The following is a 27,041-nucleotide window of genomic DNA, read 5'->3' on the forward strand; positions in this document are numbered from 1 at the left end:
GCAACAAATTTACTTTTTCTCATTTCATGACTTGGAAAATGTAGGCCCTTTAGGATCCGTTTGCTGTGTGTTTTTCCCACCTGTAATAGCTTAAAAAAGCACGGAAGTAAAAGGTTTTTTTTTCAAATGATAGTCGAGGAAACTCAAAATGATTGGGTAACGGTCTACACAGAAGATCCTATCGCCGAGAAAAAGTTATGAAAGCTACGGAAAAGCCTTTCAGCTAATTACAAAGTAACTCTCGTCGTCTTGTGATAATTAGTTGTTGTGGATACCGGTCAAATAACCATAACGTCATGCTTTATTTGACAAATATACTATTTGATGTGGTTAGCCAGGTGCAGTATATTTGAACGCCGGAAAGGATCAGTGAAATCGATATTAGGAAATTAATTGGTATTGCTCGTGGGCGCGTACGCACGACGGCGACGACGACGGAGTCGCGCAACATGGCAGCCATACTCCAAATAATAGGTTGACAGAGCCCGTGTTTTCACGAGAGATGTTTACCTTTGTTTTGTTTTAACTTTACTGAAGTGAAATTTTTAATCGTGTAAACACAGCAGCAAACCTCGGTTAATGGCGGCAGAATCAAAAGTAAGCCAACCTAGGTTTGTCGACAGTTGAACGCCTCATCAGGCATGGTTTAGCTCAGTAACCGACGGTAACCGAGGAAAAGCAGACGTTGTCGCGATATCTTGGCAAGAAGTGTTTACGCGTGCAGCGCGCGTAAAGAAGGGAAAAATGCACGAAGATTCCTCCTAATGTAAGTAGGTTTCAAGTCAACGGGCAAAAAAGCTAAATAAACTCATGTTTAGGCAAAGGAATCCCGGACTGCTGTTTCCCGTTCATCGTCAAGTGCCGTAAGCGTTTCCTTACTGTTAGAAGCTCAGTACATGTAGCTCAGTAAGAGTGTACAGGCAGGCGCAACTAGAAGAAGACCTACCAGAAATAGAGAGAGAAAAAAAAATCATAATTGAGGTCAATGGAGAAGAAAAGCAAATGTTTGAATTTAAAGCTGCCCCGAAATTAAGAAGAAGTACCGGTAAACATTTACGTAGCCCGGGCTTCGTGGCAGATGCCGTCTCAGGTTTTTTGCGGGAAGAGGCTCAGCGAAATATCAAAATTTCCTTTCCACTATTCATCTACAAAGCTTTACATTTAAGGAGAGTTTGGCTCGACATCACAGAAAGCAAATTGACAACGATCTGCCTTTGGCATTGGAGTAAAGTCAAATTTTATAATTTTCCAATAGGAACATTGCAGCACTTGCTTTCCGAGAAAACCTCAAATCGTCCGTTGTATGCGGCCTACTTTACTTAATTAGTTTCGTGTAAACAGCTCCTCAAGTATTAGTTACAAAACCTCGGTAAGCACGGTAACCGTAGTAAACCTCTCTCGTGAAAACACGGCAAGAGACTAAGCTTTGGTAGATTGTGCTAGCATAATTTTAAGAATAATTTAGCAAAACGAGCATTATTTTAAGCTTTTATTTCAGTTTAGCACTGCTAACATAATCCGAGCTTTTATGCGTTGAAAAAACAAAACAAAACAAAACAACAAAAAAAAACACCCATCATAGTTCTCGAATAATTCACTTTGTATTTTATTTCTGTATTGTTTTTGGAAAATATTGAGGTCTGTGCTAAGGCCCATGGTCAAATATGGTCCGGCAGACTCCAGGTAACCCTGTGCATATCTGAGAGACTGAGACTTTCCTCAGGCCACCACGCTTATGGCTCGGCGGCTCGGCCCCTCAGGCCTCAGATCAAAGATGGCGTCGTCCTCGAGTACATCCACTTCCAGCATTTCCAGCCCTTTCAGCACTTCCAGTGCCGTACCGAGAGCTTCAATCTCTAGAGAACGTGTTCCTAAAAGCATTACCGGAAAGTACAAGGAAAGAGGTAACTCAGATCCAAAGAACATGAGTCCTCGTGATCGAATAGAAGAATTTCTAGGGGAAAATTTGTGTCTTCGAGGTGGAATACTGTTTTGCAATGGGTGTAAGGAGATACTGAGCTCTAAAAAGAGGCTGCAGGCTGTTAAGCTACTGGTGATCTTTATTTTCCTTAAAATCTAAGTAGCATAATTTCGGTGACAGAGAGCATAATTTTCAGAAAGTAGCATAATTTTGGCATAATTTCTAAAAAATATGAGCACTGCTAAAAGCATAATATGCTTTATTTTTTTCTCAAGCATCTGAGCGGGCCGGAATCCTAAATCCTCGAATTTGATTGGCTAATCATACGCACGTGACCGGTCCAGCTTTTTACGATACGGCCCACGGGCCGGATTTTTTTCCCACTGCCTAAATTTCGCTCCTAAAAGTTAGCGGTAATCGTCAATCTTTTGCCTTTTTTACACATCCATCGACGATTAGTCAACGCAAGTTTATCTCTGCTCACTTTAAAATGGCAAGGAAAGTCACTGTAAGTAAATTCAATTGAGTGTTTAGAAGTTGTGAGAGTTTGTAGCTTGGCGCTGTAATGGCGCGTAATCCTGTGTTTCTCTCGCCGTAAAATTTGAGTCAATTTCAGTCGAGTTTACCTCTCTGATCGTTGCTGTATTTAGAAGAATTTCTGTGTAATACACTTAACGAATTTCCTCGCTTTCTGCTATTCAATTTACGGTAGAAAAGTGACGAAGTGATTTTAAAAGCAACCACTGACAGAAATTGTTTTTGTAGTAAAACTTCAAACTTCGCACGAAATTTCACACCGCAAAAACAATTTTGGAGAACTTAACTGGTGAAATAAATGCAACTAACACAACGTAGTTCGAAAAAAATCTGTTTTTTAATACATCTTTCTTTGCCTACTATCTGAGTTACTCGCTCGTTGCCGAGATTTTTTACAAATCGTTAGTAGACGGCGCGCAAACCGATTCAATGACAAGAGTTGCGTAAACAAACCCATTTGTAATCTGTAAAACCAATTTACTGCAGGAAAAAAAAAATAAACATGTTATTGGCCGGCTTACGGTCGGTCTGTATGGTGAAAAACTGTGACCGAGGTCACAGTTTTTCACCGTACGGACCTCCCAGCCGCCAAATAACATAAATTTCTTTTCGGGCACAATCTACCAAAGCCTACAAGAGACATGCAGCCTTGGTTTACCGTGTACTTCTTTGATATTGGACATCCATGTAACGATCAATTGACACCTGTCAAAACAAGGTATCTGCTGACCAGTATCAAGTGACCGTATCGCGGGCTCAAGTTTACGGCTAATCGAGGTCACGTGATTTTTTGAGGTTGACCGCTGACCGAGTGCTGGTTTTCGATTGAATCGCGGGCTTATGTCAGGTTAACTTGTTGAAAACAGGGCAGGATTGTTCCGAAACCGGTTAACGCTAACTCAGGATTAACAATATACGGAAAACCTCACTGCAAAGTCACAAAACTCAAATCAAAATTCTACCTTTCCCTGGGTTAGCTTAATTAGGCTCTGAACAACCCAGCCCAGGAGCTACGCTTTTAGGCTGGCCTAAATCTATATATTATGGTTAATGGCTAATTCACTTGTTTAGTTTCTGGACCATTTCTCAAAAATATGAAAGATTAGAAAGATTATCCGCTATCTTTATTACATTGCATATTAATGATGCAGAACTTGTTAATATACCCGTTGTCTTGGTTGAGACACGATTTGTACGCGGTCAAAGATCCGGTACTTCGCTGTCAATTGTGATTGACTTAAGGAAAGGCGATGGACAAATTAAGTTAATGTTCTTTACACGGGTTAATGCATGGGAAAATTTTGAGGGCACGCAAAAAAGGTCTCATTGGTTGCTTTTAATTAAATCATATTATCCTCGCTGGAAAACTAGTCATCTACCACAGACGTCTGAAGAATAATTTTACCATCATTGCGTTATCTCATAATAGAATTAGATCACATAGAATCAATTGAAAGATCTATAGCCATGACGAACAAGCGACTTAAAATCCACGACGGAAAGTGGAAGCCTCTCATTAATTAGAGACACTTATTTGTGTATTTTTTATTGTATTATTTTTCTGTATTATTAGAAAACGTAAGTAGTATTGTAAGCCTTGTAAACCTTATTTATTTATTTATTTATTTCCTTTTCGGGTGTTAAATATAAGTAGTGTATTAGTGTGTAGTGGTGTGTATACAATGTGGATGTAAAGTAGAGTCAGGTGGTGTGTAAAGTAATTAAGTAACTTACTAAGTAGTGTAGTAGTGTGTAGTAGTGTAATATACAATGTAGGTGTAGAGTCAAGTAGTATGTAATGTAAGTAAGTACTTTACAGTGCGTGTGTAAAAGTTCCTGTTTTTTAAATGTAATGAAATGAATGTAATATAATTATAAAAATAAAAAATAAAAAAACCAAAACAAAACAAAACAAAACAACAACAACAAAAACCATTGATCGATCGTAGGCCGACCGTGCTTGAAAACTTTATAACCCATCCAGATTAGAGTAGAGTATAAACCGCCTGTAAAATCTTGTTATTAGTCATTTGCGAAGTTAAAGAGCCATTGAGTCGAAATATCTTTGTTTGATTACGCGCAAAGTGTTTGTATACTAATCAATATCCCAGCATTTGTGCGACTCCTGGGAAGAAAGAATTTTAGGGAAAAATTGAGCATTATTATGAAGTTTCATGTAACTCAGCGTCTTGTCACATTATTTTCCCAGAACTAAAGATGATCATCGAACTGCTTACATGCTAGCCAACCGTCAAACAAGTTACCCAATACTTTGAAAAGGCGCTGTGGGCGGCATTAAGAACGATCCTGCCAGCTGTGTCCACTCAGGGATGCGTTTTCCACCGGACGCAAGCCGTGTGGAGGAAGGTACGTTATCGCAATTAGTTTCAACTGAACATTCGCACATATATATAAATGATTTATTGGCGAAGATCAGATAAATAAAGAAGAACTTACGTTCGAACATTCGTTACGAATCTCACGCAACACGCGATATGAGTATTTTTAGTTGAGGTTTGATATCAATGGTTTATATAAATATAGTTAACAATAAAGATTAGCGAAAAAACTGAGCAACGACGTTTCGGTGTCATCCTGGCACCATTTTCAAGTTAAAAAATATTTGTGCGAAAAGTAAACTAATTTATACCAATGGTAGAGGTGCGAAATTGAATAAATTAAGATTAAGATAGCTGTTCAATGTTCATGTTCATTCCAATGAGGTGTCAAACACTGGTAATGAGTTCAGTGTCTGTTCAAAGCCTAAACAAATACTTTTGCGCGAATGGAGTCTGACTGTGTGTTAAGGCTCGGTTTCTTCTTGCGAATCCACAACATTTCGTGGATCAAGCAATCGAACTTTCCCTGACATTTCTTTAGGATCTTAAAGTTGTTAGTCAGGTCACCAACTGTATCAACTCGGTGTTCATTTTGAAGGTGTTTTCCGATGGCGGTAAATCGGTGTTCCTCAATGCGCTTGTAAAGATGACGGCTAGTGTAACCGACGTATTCTGCATCACACAGATCACATATATAGTTATAAACAACGCACTGTTGATTGATCAAAGGTGGTTTTGGCTCTTGTACTTTGAGATCATCGCCAATTTTACGGCTTCTGAACACCGGCTGTAGTTTGTGATCAAGTTTATTACTCAAGTCCGAGAGAAGCAGGAGGTGGGGGGAGGAGGAGGAGGTGAAGGAGGAAAAGGAGGAGGAGGTGGAGGTGGAGGAGGAAGAGGAAGACGTGAAAGAGGAGGAGGTGGAGGAAGAAAAGGAGGAGGAGAAGGAAGAGGAAGAGGTGGAAGAGGAGCAGGAGGAGGTGGAGAAGCAGGAGGTGGAGGAGGAGGAGAAGAAGGAGGAGCAGGAGGGGGAGGAGGAGGAAGAGGAGGAGGTGAGGAGGAAAAGAACGAGGAGGAGGAGGTGGAGGAAGAAGAGGAGAAGTAGGAAGAGGAGGAGGAGGTGGGAGAGAAGGAGGAGTTGGTGGTGGAGGAGGAGGAGGTGAAGAGGAGGAGAAGGAGGAGGAAGAGGAGGTGGAGGAGGAGAAGGAGGAGTTGGTGGAGGAGGAGGAGGGGAGGAGGTGGAGGAGGAGGAAGAGAAGGAGGAGGAAGTGGAAGAAGTGGAGGTGGAGGTGGAGGATCGTTTCCCAAATGTCCTCGTTCCTTTTGCTACTTTTCGTTAAATCTGTTAAGTCTGAGATATTATATCATTTCATTGTCGCTCCATGGCGTAAAAGCATTTAGAAGTTGAACTGCAATTTCCCAGTCAATATAAAATTGAAAAACAGCAACGTTGTTGGATTTTGAAACAAAGTTGAAAAATTAAAGGTAAACGGTCCAAACTGTTCTCTCACAAGGAGACACTTGACTGAGACATGGAAGGGAATGACTAAGTTAAATCTATCAATGTTTCAAAATCCGTGAAATCCGTCTTTTCCGCCGTGTTTAGTAAAAAGTTTCACTTAACTGCCTCCCAGTACTGGAAGTTTCCACCGAAGGTTTTTCCTATTAATGGCGGAAAGGACGGATTTCGCGGATTTCGCGGATTTTTTCAATTGATTTTATTTAATTCTTCTCTTTAAAACTGTAAGTAAAATATTATTAACGATATATTATAATATATTATTTATATTATACTTACAGTTTTAAAGAGAAGATTTAAATTAAATTAAAAAATCCGCAAAATCCGTAAAATCCGTCCTTTCCGCCATTAATAGGAAAAACCTTCGGTGGAAACTTCCAGTACTGGGAGGCAGTTGGATGAAACTTTCTTGTAACCACGGCGGAAAGGACGGATTTCACGGATTTCGCGGATTTTTTAATTGGTTTTATTTAATTCTTCTCTTTAAAACTGTAAGTAAAATATTATTAATGATATATTATAATATATTATTTATATTATACTTACAGTTTTAAAGAGAAGATTTAAATTAAATTAAAAAATCCGCAAAATCCGTAAAATCCGTCCTTTCCGCCATTAATAGGAAAAACCTTCGGTGGAAACTTCCAGTACTGGGAGGCAGTTGGATGAAACTTTCTTGTAACCACGGCGGAAAGGACGGATTTCACGGATTTCGCGGATTTTTTAATTGGTTTTATTTAATTCTTCTCTTTAAAACTGTAAGTAAAATATTATTAATGATATATTATAATATATTATTTATATTATACTTACAGTTTTAAAGAGAAGATTTAAATTAAATTAAAAAATCCGCAAAATCCGTAAAATCCGTCCTTTCCGCCATTAATAGGAAAAACCCTCGGTGGAAACTTCCAGTACTGGGAGGCAGTTGGATGAAACTTTCTTGTAATCACGGCGGAAAGGACGGATTTCACGGATTTTGCGAAAATGTTCAGATTTGTTTTAATATCTCTTTGTAAAACTAAAGCATAACATTTTGCGCTTTTATCCTTTGGCCTTTAAAATACAAGATTTTACTTATCTCTGGTTTCTATATTCTGTTTCAACTGTTTTTATTGAACCACATCCCACATTTGCGGTGACATAGAAAATGTTACATCTTTCTTCAAAAGCCAGTGACACTGATACGTCGCTTTCCTACCTTCCCCAACATCAAGATGAGAACTGTCTCAGTTTATTTATTCTTGTTCGTGTTTTTAACATGAGTCGTAATAATTGTGTGATACACGGTGAAAACACGCCGCTGTAGATAATGTTTTCTCAACTCTTTTCGCTTGCCTCATTAGTTCTGGTTGATGTTGTTGATAGCCCCTACTGGGACCATGAGTAGACATCATTTCCTAAATTCCTCTCACACGAATTTACCGTCACTGTGGCTTGTTAATCGAGTTTATTGTTTGGTGTAAAATAACTGTTGATTGCTGACCAGTGCGACAAAAAATGGCATCGACATGAAAATTAAGTGGCGAGAAAAGTCGTCTAGAAAACTCACTGGAAAGCATCTGCGAACTGATAGCGTGTCACAATTGGCCATTTAAAACAAATAATTACGTCTTCTGTTGATTGCATTTGTGTGGTATAATTATGCCCGGGAAATTCACAAGTCTTCTCTCTATAAAAGCGAAACACGTTTCAAGGCTTACATCGTCGTTCAAGATGCAGAGGGCTCGTTATCCATGCCGTCAACTAAACAGCAGGACGATAAAAAGCGCTGCGTTGTGCTACTTGAGCCCGGTAGTTCTGGGAAAATGTAGTCTTATCAGTGCAAAATGTGCTTGCAAAGTTCAGGAGGAAGGTTTTGAAAATGCGTGGAATGGCGTGTGTCGCACTAGAGATGCCTGTGATAAAGCTCTGCAAGGTTTGTTTATATGTGTGTTGTTTGAAATGTCGAGCTTTTCTGTCGTTGTTTTGGTGGAATAAATTGATGCAGATTCAGTGAATAATATCTTGTTTCGTCTATTTTGCAGGCATAAAGAATGTCGCATTCTTTTTCAGCGCCATTAGCACGCAAAGTCTAAAGAAAGAACAAAGCAGGAAAAAAGCACATGTCGAGGAAGAGGGGAGCGATGATGCAGACGAATTTCCAGATTCGAGTCAATTGGGAAATTCAACAAGCCAAGAATGGGTTGCAAGTCACTCCACAATCATAAATCAGAAGTTGTGCCCATGTGTGAGTTACTGGATCGCTCTGACCACGCCAAATGGTGCGCCGTGTAGTCCTCTTGTTATCCACCGTGCCCTCCTGGAGTGCAGCGTGGATGTCTTCGCAACTCAGGTAACAACTTTATTCCAATCGTAAAATTGACATAAGTAACACTAATCAGTGATAAAGTGTAACAACTCTTTTACCGGCTTATTACAAGGCATGAAAAAAAAAAATAATATTAATAAATAAAAAATAGCGAAAGTCAGGCTTTACATCAAACGTATAAGTGCCCAAGATAATTCCAACGGTTAGATTCAACAACTTTTATTTAGCCTGGAATTTCAAAGTACACTAACGATGAATTTCCTCGGTACTGAAAATCACTGATCACTTGTTGACCAGGCGAATGCTGGTTATTATGAAAGAACCGGAATCAACCTCTTAAGTATTTCTCAATCTTAGGTCCCCTGTCACGAGGGTAAAGAAACCGGAGCGATGAAAGAGCTGTTTAAAGTCCTTAAAGACCACAAGAACCCGTTTATGGAGGATTTGGTGAATTCGTCTTACCAGTATTGCTTTCGGGATGAATTTGAAAGTTTCGTGGGGGACGCTGATTCAGTGGATCTCGACGAATGCGGCACGGAGAACGTAGTCCGAATTTGTCTCGTCGATCCCTCGTTTTATTCCAGTCTTTCGTGGGCTTTGAGGAAACTTCAAGATGTAAAACTGGTCATCGACCAGTTCGGCTTCCAATTAGACGGCTCGGCTGTTCCAAGAGAGAATGAGATCGTCTACGAACAGGCAAGATTGTCCGATAAACTCACAGTGCTTGTCAATGACATCGGTATCGCCATGAAGAGGCTGGGCTACGCTTTGTACGGTGGAAAAGTGTACAAGAAATGCGACAAGGCAAAGTACACCTATTCCTACAAGTGCGAGGTGGAGGTGTTCGTTAATAGTTTGGCGGCTAACGAATCCTTCAAGGCGCGACTTCTAAAGGACATGAAGAAAGTCATCGATATCCTAGCCAACCCGCACTGCGAGGTCATTCGACCACTTCGCGTAGATTATAATTTGATTGAGGTTAACGATGGCAAGTGCTGGTCAATCAAGGAGCGTCGCTTCCTGGAGAATGTGATCGCGGACAAGGACATTGATCATGTTACACCGCGAGCGTTTTCCCCGTACGATCCAACAAGAGAGCCAGAACCGAAGTATTTCAAAGAAATTTTGGAAAACAGCCTCACAGAAGCTGAAATTGAAGAATTTTGCGAAGATTTCTTGAGGCTCTTGAATCACAATCAAAAGAGACACAAAGACAAAGTTCCTTGCCTAATTGGCGCTGCTAATAGTGGAAAGACGAGTTTATTTCAACCAATTCTAGGCCTGGTACATCATGGCAACATAGCGACTATCACTAAACAGCGCGTCTTCAATAAGGCCATGATCAATCACTTCACAGAAGTAATCTTCGTGGACGAAGCGAATCCTTCCACACTAGATATAGATGACTGGAAAATCCTAACGCAGGGAGGCTACACGGCCTGTGACATCAAGTATCAAACAGCTAAGTCATTCATTAACCGTTGCCCGATGCTTTTAACAGCACAACAGAAACTTGAATTCGGACCAGAAGATCAACCAGCAATGGACCGTAGGCTAAGGAACTATGTCTTCAAGAGTCTGCCTAACCCAAGGAAGAAAGCTGCAGAGTGGCTCAGAAAGCACTCCATGGATTGTGTTGTGTGGGCCTCGACGAAAGCGCGTCCGACGACAGACCAAGAAGAAAGCTCCGACAGCAGCTTGGAAGAAGAGCAAATCGGTGACGGCGTTCTTAAAGACGAGGAGAAGGACGCTTTACGAGCGTTGCCTCTCGCAGACGTCTGGACTGACGCTCTTGAAGAGACGGGCGAGCCAGCCACAACAGCTGACGCTGCCAGTGACGATAAAGTGGACTCGGATGACGACCAGCCCATTCGTAACTTGAGGACAGCACTTGCTCTATCTTCCACAGGCTCCCTGAGACATAGACAAATTGCCAGCATCTTGCACACGCGCGTCAGAGAGAAGGAAGAAGAGAATCGGCGGAAACATGAACTACATGAAGCAAGAAGATCTTTCCTGAGAAAGAGGGGTGTCAGCAGCGAGATTGCCGAACTGTTGCCAGAAGACCCCGACGAAGCGATGCCAAGTCAAATTCAAAGACAACTGCAGGAGCACTGCGACGAACAAGAAGCGCACCAAGAGCAAGAAAGACGCGAGAAAGCCCGTCGAGCGTTCGAAGGCACCTGGATAAGAACCACTGAGGTCGAGCTAAAGACCTGCTGCGACGAATATCAACGCAGTAGCGATCCCACGGTTCGCTTGAACGTCAAAGATTGGATGAAGGTCCTGTGCGACAAGTTAAAAATGTATCACGAGTCCTTGGGCACTTTCAACACTGCCGAGGCTGTCCAAGAACGAATCAAAGTGTGCACCGCTCTTGGACTGCTGAGAAAAGAGCAGCACCACCTAGTCACAAGCGTTGCTGAAAGGCTGCCTGTGTTGCCTGTCCTCAGTTCAGAAACCGAGGGAGTACAGCAACATGCACATGAGACGGATGACGAGCAGAGTATTTTCATCACGCAGCAGTGTAATGGAGTGGATGAGACGGAAGAGGTACAGAGTATTTTCATCACTCCTCTTCCGAGCACAAGTGGTGCGTCTGTGCCTCATTCAAGCTTCGACGACTGTGCAGTCTCTGCTGAACTACTTCGAGCTAGTACTTCTAACAAAAAGAAGCGAAAGAGGCAATCCAGCAGTCAACGAGCAGTCAAAAAATCCCAGAACGTTCTAACTCGATACTTTACTAGTCAAAAGTAAAAGCGGTGTTTTTTTCCTCGTAAGATAGGCCGTAGGGTGGTCTTTTTCAGTAGTTTGATAATTAGGATAGAATTAGAATTAATAATAGATAGGATAGAATTAGGCACTCAGAACGCTACATGTACCTACGATAACTCGTTACAAGAATAGACTTTTGTGTCCAAGAAAATAGAGTTTATTACACTTTATCATTTATAAAACGCGTTCCGTAGATGTGTTAACAGGCTAGCTGTTTGTCGAATTGCGATAATTAAATGGTCCAGTTTCCTCTGCATTTTAGTTGGTGTGCATTTGTTGTTTTTTGCTAGTTGAATTGCTAACCGAGTGGCATCTTCATTCCAGCCCTTTTCTTTAGAGAGTCCGCTGTTCTTCCGTCTTGAAATTGGAAATCGTCATCTCTCAAAATAGCAGTCCACTGTCCAAACCCGTGCTTAGTTATCCCTTCCTTTAGAAAATCGTCCTCTTCTTTTGTGAATTTCAAAACACGACGAATGTTCCTCTGAGAGCGCAAGATTCTTTTAGGCAGGGCGTCCCTATTGGGGGAGGAGTTGATATTTTGCACTCTTCCAACTGAAGGCCCGGCGTCGGAAGTTGAATCTCCGAGTCTTGCGTGGACGTCCTCGTCCACCTCTGAACCCTTGGCACCTTGAAGTTTTTGCAGGCACTCGTGACCCTTCAAAGCAACTTCACGGGATCGTTGCTTTTGATAGTGAACTTTGGCAACAGCAGAGCTGTGTTTTTGGTCTTCCGACAAAATCCTCTGCTCCTCGCTAGTGAGCTCATTGAGGCTCTGCGTTTCAACAATTTGGCGATAACGCGTGGGATGGATGTACTTTCCAATTGCATCGAACACCAGTTTGCTCATGATCTCCCCCAATTTACCATGTTGGCCCCCATTTCTGTTGACGAGAACGAAATCGCACTGGGGTTTAAGCAAAGGTCTGACGTTCGAGATGTAGCCATTGAGAACTTGCATGTTTGCATCGGTCAGAATCAAAGAATCAAATCCATACTTTCCAGCAGTCTTGAACGTTTTCTGATCAATGAATCCACCCTTTTCCTTAGCTGTAGCAATCATGTCCACCGTCAAATATTGATAAGTCATGGGACGCGACCCCTTCACTTTGATGAACAGATACATGGCAACGAATTTCGTGGCAAATGTCAAGTCTGAAGGGTTAACTTGAGTTGGACTCGATTTGCAAATCTTCACGGTATTCTCGTAGCGCGGCAGATGGAATTTCACCACCTCCAACAACTCCTCCATTGTTGCCCAATGGCCTCTCGCTTCTAGTGTTTCGATGTCTAAATCTTGTGTTCACTGCAATCTCATCATCTTAGCAACCGTCTTTCGCGCTCTTTTGAGGTACAGCTCTGTTGCAGAGAACTTTCGAAAGACTGCCTCTGATGCGCCATGCAGCTTTCTGAAGTCGATCATTTCAGAAATGGCATCTATGTAGCCTAAACGTCCACCATGTCCAAGCTTGCATTCGTCTTGTAAGTAGTCGATAAACTTGAACAACAAATTTGGAGAACACAGACTAAAGTCCACCACGTCAAAAGTCAACTCTTCCTCGTCTTCACAACAAAATCTAAGAAACTTAAAGCATCTTGTCACTATTTGTTGAGCTGCGCGATCTTTCTTGCAACCGCCACCACTTCCAGTCAACCATCTCGTGAATACTTCGCCAATGTCACACGACAATGAAAATGAGGGAAGTAACTTTCTGGCATGTTTTGTAGTCTCACTTGTTTGATCTTGAATTGTGTTCACCATTGGAACATTTCTTGCTACCTTTAGCGAATCTGTGATTTCTTTCGAATTGGGCTTTTCATCGAAATAAAAGAACCAACTGTGCTTGGTATTAACGTGTTTTCTGCACCCTCTTTGACTTTGAAATCCACCATGGTCACACTCTTGTATTGGGCAGTGATACAAGCTGTCGGTTTCATCCTTTTCCAAGTGAAGCCGTTTTGGTTTGGGTGATGCTCCATCGATATCCGACCAATTGACCTTGCACTTCTTGCTCATTTTTGCCTTTTGAAGAGCATTTGGCCAACACGATCTCCTTTAAATCTGACCCATAACCAAGGAGCCGATGACAAGCAAAGGAACTGCATATATGTTTGTATTTGCCAAGTCATGCCCTTACTTGCCCGCCCTCATTACTATTGTGCAAAATTCATGACAGTGACATGCAACCAAACTTGCCCAAGCAGGTCTGAGCGCGCCCTATTGTTTGCCTTACAAAGTACACCTCCATTTGGGAACAAAATAGGAATGCGCAGAGAAATGGTCCGAAATCTGGTCCCAAATGACCAATTTGGGAACAATGTGTTCCATTCACAGAGAGGAACTCGGAAGAAAAGGTCCTAAATTATCAATTTGGGAACAATATGTTCCATTTACAGATAGGAACTCGGAACAAAACAGTGCTATATTTCGTAATAAGTGGCCAATTTGGGAACGAACTGTTCCATTCACAGATGGGAATTCGGAACAAAAATATCAATTTGGGAACGGTATGTTCCATTGGCAGATGAGAATTCGGAACAAAACAGTCCTAAATGACCGATTTGGGAACAATGTGTTCCATTTACAGATAGGAACGCGGAACAAAACAGTCCTAAATGACCGATTTGGGAACAATGTGTTCCATTTACAGATAGAAACTCGGAACAAAACAGTCCTAAATGACCGATTTGGGAACAATGTGTTCCATTTACAGATAGGAACTCGGAACAAAACAGTCCTAAATGACCAATTTGGGAACAATGTGTTCCATTAACAGATAGGAACGCGGAACAAAACAGTCCTAAATGACCGATTTGGGAACAATGTGTTCCATTTACAGATAGGAACTCGGAACAAAACAGTCCTAAATGACCAATTTGGGAACAATGTGTTCCATCAACTGATAGCAACTCGGAACAAAACAGTCCTAAATGACCAATTTGGGAATAATGTGTTCCATTTACAGAGGGGACCTCGGAACAAAACAGTCCTAGTTTATCAATTTCGGAACAATGTGTTCCATGCACAGAAAGGAACTCGGAACAAAACAGTCTTAATTTATCAGTTTGAGAACAATATGTTCCATTTACAGTTGGGAACTCGGAACGAAATGTTCCTCTTTTACACTAGAGTGAACGTTTTGTTCCTACCATGCAAAAAATCTGGTCCTCTTATAGTCAATAGGAACACAAAAACGAGGAACAGTCGATACTTGAGGAACGTTCCTTTTGGAATATGGGAACAGCCAACAAAACTTAAAATCAGCGAAAAAACGAGGCAAAGACTAAAGAAAAACTCAAAAAAGCGTAAATCGAGCGCTTAGGTGAAAAGGAAACAATCTTTAAAAACTGGTGAAGTTTGTTTCGCTCAAAGGCAGCGAAACACGCCATGATAAATTTTTGGGAAATGTAAAGGATCGTTTCCCAAAATTTCTGTTCCCTATCACGTTTTGATCTGTAAGTATCAAAATACTTACAGTAAAAATGAAAGGTAAGTTGATGAAGTGAATCTTACTCTGTTGTTGGCGTGTATACTGAGTATGGCGTATACTACGGATATGGCCAGAGTTGATTAACAAATTTACTCAAACCCGCTATATACGCTTAAACCGGTATATACGCCAACAACAATGAAAGATCATTGCAACAACTCATTAGCATGCAGTAGGCACATTTCACTCTGTACATGGCGTGTTTATCGGGTTTAGCGTATAAAGCGTATATGAGATGAATTAATTAACATCAACTACTACTACTACTAATAATAATAATAATAATTAATTTTATTTATTAGTAGTAGTAGTAGTAGTAGTAGTAGTAGTAGTAGTAGATTCACCTCATCAACTTATTATTGTTCATCACATCACATACGCATGAATACATTTGTTTAACTTTATCAGCTTTTTTCCGTTATTATTTTCAAAAGGAACTAACCACAAGAAATTTGTCAGAAATATCAAAGTTATTGATAGGTTACATAACGCTTATGTAATCTTTTCTTCATCAAATGTATTAAAGCATTAACTTGTTTTGGAGATTTGTATTGTGGAGTGTTTAGGTGAAAGCCATTATTTGTTTTTGAGCTCAACGAAAGAATTTAGAGAAAAAGAATATTGCAAAGCTATTGGTGGTGATCAAATGGAGTTCTCAATCTTTCACCTGTGATTTGCTCTGCTATTCTCTCCGGCGGGTTTGAGAATGAAAATTTGTTCATGTTTGTGACGGAACAGTATTTAAGGGTAGTCAGAACTTCAAACGGCTCAGTTCATGCTCATGTTCATGTGGCAAGATGAGCAAACCTTGCTCTCAGTTAAATAGCAAGGCAATAAGAGATAAGGCGGAGTGCGAGATAGTTGCGAGGGTTGAAAAGCTGTGTTCGGTTGTTGCTTTTAAGTGCGTTTGGCGGGTTAGCGACGCCGAAATAGAAAGAGCATGGAACTGGATATGCGAGAAACGCGACGAATGCGATTTAACCTTGTCAAAATTGGCGGAAATTTGCTTCTTTTTTTCGGCGATAAGTACGTCAACATTGGACAGCAAGAAGCGAAAAAGGCCACAATTGCAGGAGACCAGAGAGAGTGACGAATCGAATGACGAATCGCCCGTCAATGCGTCCCAGCTTTCATCGCCGGGAAAGCAAACATTCCCAGCCATATCTTACTGGGTGGCTTGCCAAACAAACAATGGCTCGGTCATTAATGCACTTAGAATCCAAAGAGCTGTCGCAAGTTGCGGTTTGGAATATTATGCATCAAGGGCGTCACGAAAGAAAAACTGCTGTCATAACCTGAATCAGCTGTGTCAAGTGTTTAAGGACCACAAAAACCTCTGCTTAATGCAACTAGTGGAGTCATCGTACCAGCATTGCCTCGGGTGAGTAGATTAATTTGACCAATTTATATTCTTTGAATTTCTGTTAAATTGCACGCTAATGAAAGTAAATATATAATAAACAAACATAAATAGTCAGAAAGGTAAAAAATGCTATTCATCATTGAAAAATCAAAGTAATCATGCTTCATTGCCCGGTGAAAAGAGACTGTTATTCGATTATCGATAATTGATCAATTTTTATCTTCTCATTTTCAAAACATCGCGAGTTTGATTTCAGCAGTTCACTTTCACAAAGTAATACCAGGGAGATATTGCATTGCCTTACGTAAGCAAAACCTTTTGTTTTGATTGGCAGGGCTCTGCAAGAGGAGCTTCATGGTGACTTCCACGAAGAATCCCAAGAGTCAGCGCCGACGGAAAATGTCGTTCGCCTTCGTGTCGTTCTTGAGAGTTTTCAAGCGATGATGGCAGCATCCGTTTCGGAATTACGCCGAGCTGGTCTCGTGTTAGACACCTTTGGATTTGATAACAACCTGCAAAGTACATCGCAGACAGCACTACCAGATCCGCCGCACAAACCCCTATCCTGTCCAGTAACAGTCCTGTGCAACGATATACAAATTGTGATGAAAAAGCTGCAGTATGCTGTGTATCGCGGCGAGGTGTACAAACTGGCGGCCAAATCGCAGTTCACGTTCCAGTATCTGTGTACCATGAAAACGTTCCTCCACAGCCTAATGGGAAACGAAGCGTTCAAAGACCGTCTGGTCCAGCATATTCAACGTGTTCTGCCCATACTAAGCGAGCCAGAAAGCCCTTTCATACGCCAAATTAAGATTGACAGAGACCTGATCGAAGTACAAGACGGGTGGTTTTGGAGCTTTTCCTCTGGGTCGTTCGTCCAAGGGATTATCTCAGAATCTCAGGTGAGAAGAATACACTGGACTGTTTTAACATTTAAATAAGAAGATACAATCAAATTTTCAAACCCAATCTTTACGATCTGTAGCACTGTCTGATGTGCTTTTGTTTTGGCTCTTTTCAACAGAAGGGTCTCACAACTCCACGCGCGTTTGTGGACTACGACCGACTCAAGGACCCGGAGCCAAGATATTTTGAGGCAATCCTAAGGAACAGCCTAACAGAAGATGAAATTCGGCAGTTTTGTGCAGATTTCCTGGCGTTGTTCCGTCCCAAAGAACACAAACAGCCTGTGCTGTGTGCTATTGGCTCAGCTGACAGCGGAAAGACCAGCCTCTTCTCACCTGTTTTTCAGATCATTCCCCTAAGCCGAATTGCTCGCGTCACGAAACAAAAGAGTTTCAACAAGGCTATGATCGACAACCTGACAGAGGTTATCTTCCTAGACGAGGCATATGCCACCCTGCTCGACATAGATGACTGGAAAATCATATGTCAAGGGGGCTTCACGTCGCACGACGCGAAGTGGAAAAAGGCTCAAGGTTTCCATTGCACTTCGACCATGTACATAACTTGCCAGGTGGAAATGGATTTTGGTGCAGCTCACAATCAAGCTATGGACAAACGCCTGCGCAAGTACCACTTCAAGAGTCTTCCTCGTGTCGAACCTGAAGCAAACAAGTGGCTGAGGAAACATGCTATGGATTGCATTGTGTGGGCGCACAATATCGTAGGAGACAGCCCGAGCAGTCAGGCCAGTACAATGCCCACTGTGCACGAAAGTGGTATGCCTGAGGAGGAGTTGCGCAACATTTTGAGCGTTTCTTTAATAGACGAAGAAGTCGACGAAACCGCCCAGGGCGATTGTAGACGAGAACAGAGTTGCGGCCTTCTGACAGAACCGCAATCCCGAGAAGAAAGCTCTGAAGAGGACGCCATTGAAGATGTCGGCGATTCCGATGAAGACGAGACCCTGACGACCTTGAAAGCTAGGCTGGCACAATGCTCACCTGGCTCTCTACGTCACCGCCAACTGAGCCACATGTTAGAAAGTCATCTCGCTGAAAAGGAAAGGCTGAAAAGGGTTGAAGAAAGGTGCTATAAGAAGAGGCAACACTTCTTACAAACGAGGGGAGTGTCGGTGGAGCACGTGTCGTTGCTCCCGCACGACCATAACGAGCCGCTGCCCACACCGATTCGAAGGGACCTCGCTGCCTTTCAAGAAGATCAGGAACAGGAAAGGATCAGAACAGCATTTGGGAAGCCGTGACTTTTAGCTATGGAGAAGGAAATGGCTGAGCAAAGCGAAAGAATGGAAGATCCAAGAGACGAAGAAGAACGAAGAGTGATGCAAAGTCTCCTGGAAATCAATTGCGAAAAACTGCGCTGTTATCACGAGCGTCATGGAACGCTGAAACTACCGGCTGCCCTGGCAGAACGCAAGAGGCTCTGCCTTAGCAACGAGCTGGTAGACCGTTCTTGCGTGAATTTCATACGAGACCTGTTCTCTCCGCTGCCAGTGAGAGTCTTCCCACCCAGCCAGCGTCCAGCAAATCTGCCTGCCAGAAGCAGGAGCTCAGACGAAGACGACGAAGAATGTTGGTCGGCGGCACCAAAGACACCAATGTACATTCCGAATGACGACGTGGAAGCTATCTGTCCACCGTCCCCAGGCATTGCTCGAGCTCACAACCCTGTAGCAGCTACGTCAGTGAAGAGGCCACACTTTCAAAGCCAGGCGCATCCATCCAAGAAGCAAATGACCCTGACTCGTTTTATGCAGACTAGTACGCAACCGTAGATTGGTAGTTTCATGGGCTTGTAATAAGACAGCTTGCGTGCGACTTATTCTTTCTATGTTCATATTTGCACATGTATTAGTGTGTGCATTGTTAAGGAATACCACGTTGCGCTTATGCTACGTTTGACTATTTTGCACACGATGTGAATTAAAGGAAAAATATTATGGCTATTAGTTACATTAAGAGATTATAGTTCTTGAAAGCACTGTGAACTAGACAGTCGTTATGCTACAGTGATATTGACAGTGGCGATAGGCCAGTTCCAAAAGAATATAACATGTTTGTTGAGTTTGCTGTCATCTGGAGACAGGAAGATGCATTTACAATAAAGCAATTGATTTTTGTCTGTTTTGTGTACAACAAACTCTGCTTACACCCATCAGCTTTGCATTGAAAGTCAGTGTCCACACTTTTCCAGTCTCTTTATCAAACTAGCGACATTTTCATTCCGGCCCTTTTCTTTAGAGAGTCCGCCGTTCTTCCGTCTTGAAATGCGAAATCGGAATCTCTCAAAATAGCTGTCCACTGTCCAAACCCGTGCTTAGTTATCCCGTCCTTCAGAAAATCATCCTCTTCTTTCGTGAATTTTAAAACATGACGAGTTTTCCTCTGAAGGTGCAAGTTTCTCTTAGGCAGGGTATCCTTTATGGGGGTCGAGCTGTTTTTATTCTGAGCTGTCTCAACTGAAGGCCCGGAGCTGGACGTTGAACCGCCAAGTCTTGCGTGTACGTCATCGTCTACCTCGGAACCCTGGGTACCTTGAAGTTTTTGAAGACACTCGTGACCCTTCAGGGCAACTTCTCGCGATCGCTGCTTTTGATAGTGAACTTTAGCAACCGCAGAACTGTGTTTCTGGTCCTCAGACAAAAACCTTTGCTCTTCGCTAGTGAGCTGATTGAGGCTTTGCGTTTCGACGATTTGGCGATAACGTGTGGGATGAATGTATTTTCCAATTGCATCAAAAACCAGTTTGCTCATAGTTTCGCCCAGTTTGCCATGCTGACCTCCATTTCTGGTGACGAGAACGAAATCACACTGGGGCTTAAGCAACGGTCTAACGTTCGAGATGTAGCCGTTAAGAACGTGCATGTTTGCGTCGGTCAGAATCAAAGAATCGAAGCCATATTTTCCAGCCGTCTTGAACGTTTTCTGATCGATAAATCCACCGTTTTCCTTAGCTGTGGCAATCATGTCCACCGTCAAATATTGGTACGTCATGGGCCGCGATCCCTTCACCTTGATGAACAGATACATGGCTACAAATTTTGTGGCAAATGTTAGGTCTGAGGGGTGCACTTGGGCTGGACTGGTTTTGCACATTTTCACGGTATTTTCGTAACGCGGCAGATGAAATTTCACCACCTCCAATAACTCCTCCATTGTTGCCCAGTGCCCTCTTGCTTCCAGAGTCTCGATGTCTAAATCTTGTGTCCACTGCAATCTCATCATCTTTGCAACTGTTTTTCGGGCTCTCTTGAGGTACAACTCTGTCGTAGAGAACTTTCTTAGAACTGCTTCTGATGCGCCATGAAGTTTTCTGAAGTCGATCAATTCAGAAATAGCATCTATGTAGCCCAAACGCCCACCATGACCGAGCTTACATTCATCTTGTAAGTAGTCGATAAATTTAAACAACAGATTTGGAGAACACAAACTAAAGTCGACCACTTCAAACGTTAACTCCTCTTCATCTTCACAGCAAAATCTAAGAAACTTGAAGCACCTTGTCACTATCTGTTGAGCGGCACGATCTTTCTTACAACCGCCAGCACTTCCTGTCAACCATTTCGTGAATACTTCGCCAATGTTACATGATAATGGAAATGAAGAAAGTAACTTCACGTTGTGCTTTGTGGTCTCGCTTGTCTCATCTTCATTTCTTCCAATCGTCAGCGACTTTGTTACTTGTTTAGAATCGGGCCTTTCGTCAAAATAAAAGAACCAACTGTGTTTAGTGCTAACGTGTTTTCTACAGCCTCTCTGACTTTGAAATCCATCATGTTCACACTCTTGTATCGGGCAATGGTAAAAGCTGTCTGCTTCATCCTTTTCCAAGTGAAGCCGCTTTGGTTTGGGTGATGCTCCTTGGACATCTGACCAATTGACTTTGCACTTCTTGCTCATTTTTTCCCTTTAAACAACATGTGGCTAGCACAATCGCCTTTAAATCTTAGCCGAAACAAAAGGACGTTTCAACTTGCCAAAACATGCCCTTGCTTGCCCACACTCATTACTATTGTGTAAAATTCATGACAGTGAGATACAACCCAAACTTGCCCAGGCAGGTCTGTACACGCCTATTTAGTGACACAATACATAGTTAACGGATCGATAAATCGGAACAATAAAGTCCAAAACTTGTTCCTAATGACCAATTTCGGAACAATATATTCCATTCACAGATAGCAAAATCGGAATAACACAGTCTTTCTTTATTAATTTCGGAACAATGTGTTCCACGCACAAATAGGAACTCGGAACAAAACAGACCTAATTTATCAAGTTAGGAACAATGTGTTCCATGCACAAATAGGAACTCGGAACAATACAGACCCAATTTATCAAGTTAGGAACAATGTGTTTCATGCACAAATAGGAACTCGGAACAAAACAGACCCAATTTATCAAGTTAGGAACAATGTGTTCCATGCACAAATAGGAACTCGGAACAAAACAGTCCTAATTTATCAAGTTAGGAACAATGTGTTCCATGCACAAATAGGAACTCGGAACAAAACAGACCCAATTTATCAAGTTAGGAACAATGTGTTCCATGTACAAAAAGGAACTCGGAACAAAACAGTCCTAAATCACTCATTTGGGAACAATTTGTTCCACTTGCAGTTGACAACTCGGAACAAAATGTTCTTGTCTTACCTTACAGTGAACGCTATGTTCCTACTCTGTAAAAAGCTGGTCCTCTTAAGGTTAATAGGAACACAAAAATGAGGAACACTCGATCCCAGAGGAACGTTCCTTTACAAATATCGGAACAGCCGAAAAAACTTAAAATTTGTGAAAAATAAACCAACAAGTTCAGCTTTAAAGCTAAAAAAGCATCTATTAAACGTTTAGGTAAAATAGAACCAAGCTTCAAAATCTAGAGCACTTTGATGTTCTCGAAGGCAGTAAAATAAACCCTGTAAAAATTTTGGGAAATGTGGAGGAGGAGGATATTCTTTACTGACATCAATGTGACTGCCAATAGCCAGGGAATTTAAAGAGTCGGAAAAGAATCCACCGACCATACACCAGATTTGTTACGGTCTTAGAATAAAAAATTGTTATCATTGATCATTGCTTTTAGGACATGTGGTGGCTCCTAAACATATCAGGCACTCTAAGGAGTTGCTTCTTCGTAAAAGAGTTGCGGAACAGGAAGAGACAATCGCACTCCTCATGAATGCGTTAGACTTACTTCTGGAGCAGTAAGTAAAACATCGAAAGAAAAACGGCTCCTTTAGGAGCCACCACATGTCCTAAAAGCAACGATCAATGATAACATTATTTTATACTGAGAAAATAACATTCATCTAACATGACACACTCTCTCCCCTTCGTCAACACGCATACACCTTGTTTGTAAATAGTGTATGGATTTGAATGATGCTTTTCTCAAGGGAACAGTCGAGATCAAGGAGTTTAGATTTTATTGCAAACTGCCATTAGCAATTCATTTCCACTTGAAGTATTTCAATTGTATCTTATTTTTCTTCTCACCTTTTACCCTATATATTTTTGTTTTCGCTTATTATTCGTTACTCGTCAAGGATTGCATTTACGCTAGATAAAATTATTTCTGTTCCATTTTTTAATAGTGTTATCTTATTTGAGACACAATGACCAGCTTTCTGTAATTTTAGCACTAACAATTTGGACATTAAAGTTCATTTGAAAAATTGTGTGATGACGATAGAAACTGGTCTTTTTACTCGATCAACAATGCAATGACGTCATATCTTGTAATGTTAGCGCAAAAGTTTTGATATTAAAGTTCGTGACATTTGACATTGTGTGATGTTTGGTTTAATACTTTCCTTAACATCTTTTCCCCTTTCTAATTCGTCTTTCTATTTAAGGACAAACTTCAATTTTTGGTCACTTATTGCTGCAATGCTTCATTTGATTGTTTTGAAGTTTGTATCTCTCAAGAAATCATGCGGAAGCAAACCGGGAACTTTCGTAACGTAGGCGATTCTGAGACATTGGTAACTTTAAATCGGCACTAAATATTTTTTAAACATCCAATTCACTCCTCGATTTTTTTGTTAGATTGCAAAAGGATTGTTTTAACACCTGGCAAAATGCTGTGAAGTTTGATTGATTCCTATTGGTGCAATTGTCTTTTCAAATTCACGATGCAAAAAGGGCGTTTTTCGATTCGTGATTCTTTTACTGAAAAGTCATATAGGTTAAAGGCAGATTTTTCTGAGGCGCAATATCTCCAATTTAAAAGACCTTGGTAATCGAGAGAATCAAGAGACGTATAAATAACAAGACAATAGCTACAACCTAACCAAGAAAAGAAGTGGAAAGCTTTTAAAAACACGCTTATCACGACGTAGGGCACTTTCGTAACCTCATTTTCCATTTTCGTAACCTCATTAACCCTCGCTCAATCAACAGCTTAAGCATGTGATTTAACGCTTTTACGTTAATTTACAACTTTAATTTTTTTCTCTCTTCTTTTTTTTGTCTTTAGTCTAAAATTATGTATGTGTCATTTCCCTTAGGTATTATGTAATCTATTTCACATATTTGTTTGTAATTAGCAACTTTATTGTATTGAGTAATTTTGCCTATATATCTAGTGTTTCTCACTTGTTCGTATCCTAAACTGGTGATGAAAACGGAGTATCCGAAACACGTCTTCCAAGTTTAAGATCGTGTGTATCTTTTTGTGTGTGTGTCTGTGTGTGTGTGTATGTAATTTCATTTTTGTTTACAGGCCATCCAGAATATGCTGCAGGCGACAATCATTGCTTCAGGACACTGGTCCAAAAACTCCCGCAGAGCTAGCCTGAAAGCTTTCACCCCACAGTCCAGCATTCTAGCAGCGTCAAGACTACTAAGCCCGGAGCAGAAGGATTCAATGATAGCGCATCGAAGTGTTGGTGGTAACGACTCCGAATTATTGAGGTAATACAAAGAATTTTTAGCATGAAGTCCCTGAAGTAGCTTGAAGTTCCAACCGGCCCAGTTATTTTGTAAGTTAACGGTAGTCTTCGCAAAATATGAATTTCTGGTAATTTTCTATATATAGGGGCCCCAAAATTTATGTTGTGGGTCATTCAAGATGGTTATCGTCTTCCTTTGAGAACGTTCCAATTGTAAAAAACACGCAAAATTCGTAGAGTAAGCTATTTTAGATTCTGATTGGTTCCCGATGATGTCATCGTCCTATGATGCTTTGCACCACCCTATATAGCCTAGACTCGGACCCAAGTCTCTCATTCTGGCCGCTTGCCAGACGGACCTCTGTCGTTTAGGACCACACGACACTGTAAGTATCGATTTTGAAGTTGCATGACATTTTTTGGCGTGACCCTGACGTAGTTTGTGTCGCCATGGAAATCCGTGAGACCGATCCCAGTCCTCCTTCGAGGCTGGTGGGCTGTTTTCCAACATGGCCGACTATTGTGGGCGCCGCCATCTTGAATTCTTAATTCGGCTCCGGATTGGCTAAAAATAGCGCCATCTTAGATTTGGAGAACAATAGCATCCATTGTTCTCCAAACAATAGCCTATTGTCTTTCTCGGCTCCTGATTGGTTACCGCTCATATAAGCGTCCATTACTGCTCACATATTGCCGGGGACACGCGTGATGAGCGACATGTGGAAAGCTTACGATTGCCTAAAAGACGAGGACTATAGACATATCACAGTTAACCACAGCCTAAACTTCGTAGACCCAGACACAGGTGCGCACACCCAGTGCATTGAAAATACATGGTGGGGAGTCAAACAAAGTATGCCTCATACAGGAACATCTAAAGATCTCTTCGAAAGCTACCTGCAGGAATGGATGTGGCGTAAGCACTATGGAGATGATCCTTTTGGCAACATTATCAACCATATCGCCGACTTATGTGAAGTACGCAAAGATGGGTAAATTGTTCCTCGTACCATTGTATGCGCTGTTCGTGATCCGATCGCCACTTCATGGAGGAAAAAAACAAAATACACAGCTTCATCGCATGGGACGGAAGTTGAGGAAGGAAATCAAGGGGAAAATAACGCGGAGAGACGCGACAGGTAAGCAAGAATTTTATTTCACTTTGTTTACATTTACGAAATTAATATAATAGTCGCTGACCCGCACAACAGACTATAGCTAACCGTAAGCAGCCGACGCGCGGGTGGGTCATGGAAGAATGTTTGAGGGTTTGAGAGGCCGGTTTCCCTGTACCATGCGCAGCTTATCAGCGTTATGTAGATGTTACGGCTTAAATGTGTCTGATTTCAAATTTTGCAAACCGGTTTGATTTTGCTTTTTCTTTGGTCATTTATTCATTGTAACAATTTATTTATTACAATTTAATGGCAAATATAACATGAATACTAAGGAGACAAAAAAAGAAATAAGTAAAAAAAATACAAAGAATAAAAGAATAAAATGGCGGGAAGAAAAAAAAAAAATCTAAAACGGCTAAATTGACTTCAACATTTCTTGAAGTTAAAAGCAACTATAAAACATCCAAGTGGTTTGAAAATTTCTAAACCAAAGATAAATTTAACCCACAACAGAGGAAGTCGGCTATGCGTTCGGCCAAAAGCTTAAATATCATCTTATCAAACTTAGCAGCCAACCTGGCCTTTCTTAACTTCCGAGAGCTCTTGTGAGCCAGGCAAAAAAAAAAAGTCAGGATTATAGACCGCAGCAAGCGCCAAGAAAAAAAAGCAAGCCGTGTTGAAAACTTTGCTAATCATTGCCTTTTTTTGCTAAGCGCGCACAACAATATAAGACGAAATCCGATAGAAAATCGAGCATGTTCAGGTTTTAGTGGACAAAAATCTGGTACCAAAATAATTCTAAGTATATTTTACAGTCATTTTTACATTTTCTTAAAGCTAAATACATAAATGATAGCCTGAAATAAAACCGAAAACAATTTCCCACGAAAACGAGAGAAACTAAATTTAAAAGTTAAGAGAACTTGTGCAAACACAGGCAAAACTTTCAAGTGTTTCGTACGAAGTTCAACATTCGTTTTCCACGTTTGGTGTGGCTAGAAATTATTTTTTTATTTTTTTGAGATGTTTCAAACAGTCGCACAGAAGCTTGCAATACGATGTCAATAATCTTGGTTCTAGGTTTTTGTCCACTTGTTACTCGAACTTCTTGTGGATTTCGTCTTAATCGCCTTTTAATTCAGCTCAGCGGATACCCACGCTAACGACAATGGATCATTCAACATTGTTTCTCAAGTGCTGTCCGAGTTGTTTTGATTGGTCAACTATTGATGGTAATTTGTTCATGTGGCCGTAACAATGCGGTAGAATTATGAAGGATTATACAGGTTGGCATTGCAGAACGTGGCCCGTTTAGCCCTATTAACGGAGTTTCATTATGGGAAAAGATATAGCCCTTTCGCCGGGACAAAAAAATATCAGTGAATAACTAAATAAATGAAAAAGTAAATACGTAAAAAGACTGTCCTAAGCAGCTAGCTGCAGGTCTAGCTTCCACTGTAGTTCCCAAGGGATGCGCCATTGTTTCCAACAGGTCACACCTCGTCGGAAGTCACTTTGAGCGGCTTCCCGGCTTCGCGTGGCGTTATTTCAGATTCGCATCAGACGCGGCTTGCTCAGACTCTAGCAATGGAATACCCGCAAACCTTGGAGGGCGACTAGCAGAGGCGCGCTACTATCGCTGAATACGATCTAACTTCCAGCGAGGACGAACTTCAGCCAGATCAGAGCTACATTTACTGTTCCGCGACTAAGCTGCCAGCGCTATGTCCCTTGGGCTATGAGGAAGACACCAGCGATGCGTCAAGTCAAAGCAGTGACGATGAACATCAGCCAGCCAGCAAAAGACCAAGTCTGTTTGACCTCACCTGCCATGCCTCGCCAGGCCCGAGC

General features: G+C 41.5%; 4 protein-coding genes across 4 annotated transcripts; 2 read left to right on the plus strand and 2 right to left on the minus strand.

The window, feature by feature from the left end:
- The first annotated feature begins 6,017 nt into the window (after positions 1-6,017).
- On the plus strand, positions 6,018-11,384 carry LOC145486730 (uncharacterized). The gene is made up of 2 exons (XM_081465443.1): positions 6,018-8,651; positions 8,985-11,384. Exon 2 carries the CDS (start codon positions 9,018-9,020, stop codon positions 11,382-11,384), a length of 2,367 nt encoding a protein of 788 aa, XP_081321569.1. The 5' UTR covers positions 6,018-8,651; positions 8,985-9,017.
- LOC145487615 (uncharacterized) lies at positions 10,944-12,694 on the minus strand. Its single transcript, XM_081466433.1, has one exon. The coding sequence runs from the start codon at positions 12,649-12,651 to the stop codon at positions 11,701-11,703; it is 951 nt and encodes a 316-aa protein (XP_081322559.1). The 5' UTR covers positions 12,652-12,694; the 3' UTR covers positions 10,944-11,700.
- A 2,540-nt stretch (positions 12,695-15,234) lies between these two features.
- On the plus strand, positions 15,235-18,423 carry LOC145486732 (uncharacterized). Its single transcript, XM_081465444.1, has 4 exons — positions 15,235-16,271; positions 16,407-16,426; positions 16,563-17,158; positions 17,281-18,423. Exons 1-4 carry the CDS (start codon positions 15,688-15,690, stop codon positions 18,421-18,423), a joined length of 2,343 nt encoding a protein of 780 aa, XP_081321570.1. The 5' UTR covers positions 15,235-15,687.
- Positions 18,424-19,381: 958 nt separating this feature from the next.
- Positions 19,382-21,249, minus strand: LOC145486733 (uncharacterized). The gene has a single exon (XM_081465445.1). The coding sequence runs from the start codon at positions 21,077-21,079 to the stop codon at positions 19,382-19,384; it is 1,698 nt and encodes a 565-aa protein (XP_081321571.1). The 5' UTR covers positions 21,080-21,249.
- Positions 21,250-27,041: the final 5,792 nt, after the last annotated feature.

Source organism: Orbicella franksi, chromosome 5 (assembly GCF_964199315.1).
Source record: "Orbicella franksi chromosome 5, jaOrbFran1.1, whole genome shotgun sequence".
Lineage (NCBI taxonomy): Eukaryota > Metazoa > Cnidaria > Anthozoa > Scleractinia > Merulinidae > Orbicella > Orbicella franksi.

What these genes read in the sequence shown, in the direction of transcription:
- LOC145486733 (XM_081465445.1), bottom strand. Translation starts at nt 21,079, where the DNA reads ATGAGCAAGAAGTGCAAAGTCAATTGGTCAGATGTCCAAGGAGCATCA.
- LOC145487615 (XM_081466433.1), bottom strand. Translation starts at nt 12,651, where the DNA reads ATGGAGGAGTTGTTGGAGGTGGTGAAATTCCATCTGCCGCGCTACGAG.
- LOC145486730 (XM_081465443.1), top strand. Translation starts at nt 9,018, where the DNA reads ATGAAAGAGCTGTTTAAAGTCCTTAAAGACCACAAGAACCCGTTTATG.
- LOC145486732 (XM_081465444.1), top strand. Translation starts at nt 15,688, where the DNA reads ATGAGCAAACCTTGCTCTCAGTTAAATAGCAAGGCAATAAGAGATAAG. An exon ending in TCGTACCAGCATTGCCTCGG is followed by an intron (nt 16,272 to 16,406) that starts GTGAGTAGATTA and finishes GAAAAATCAAAG; the next exon opens with TAATCATGCTTCATTGCCCG. An exon ending in GGATTATCTCAGAATCTCAG is followed by an intron (nt 17,159 to 17,280) that starts GTGAGAAGAATA and finishes TCTTTTCAACAG; the next exon opens with AAGGGTCTCACAACTCCACG.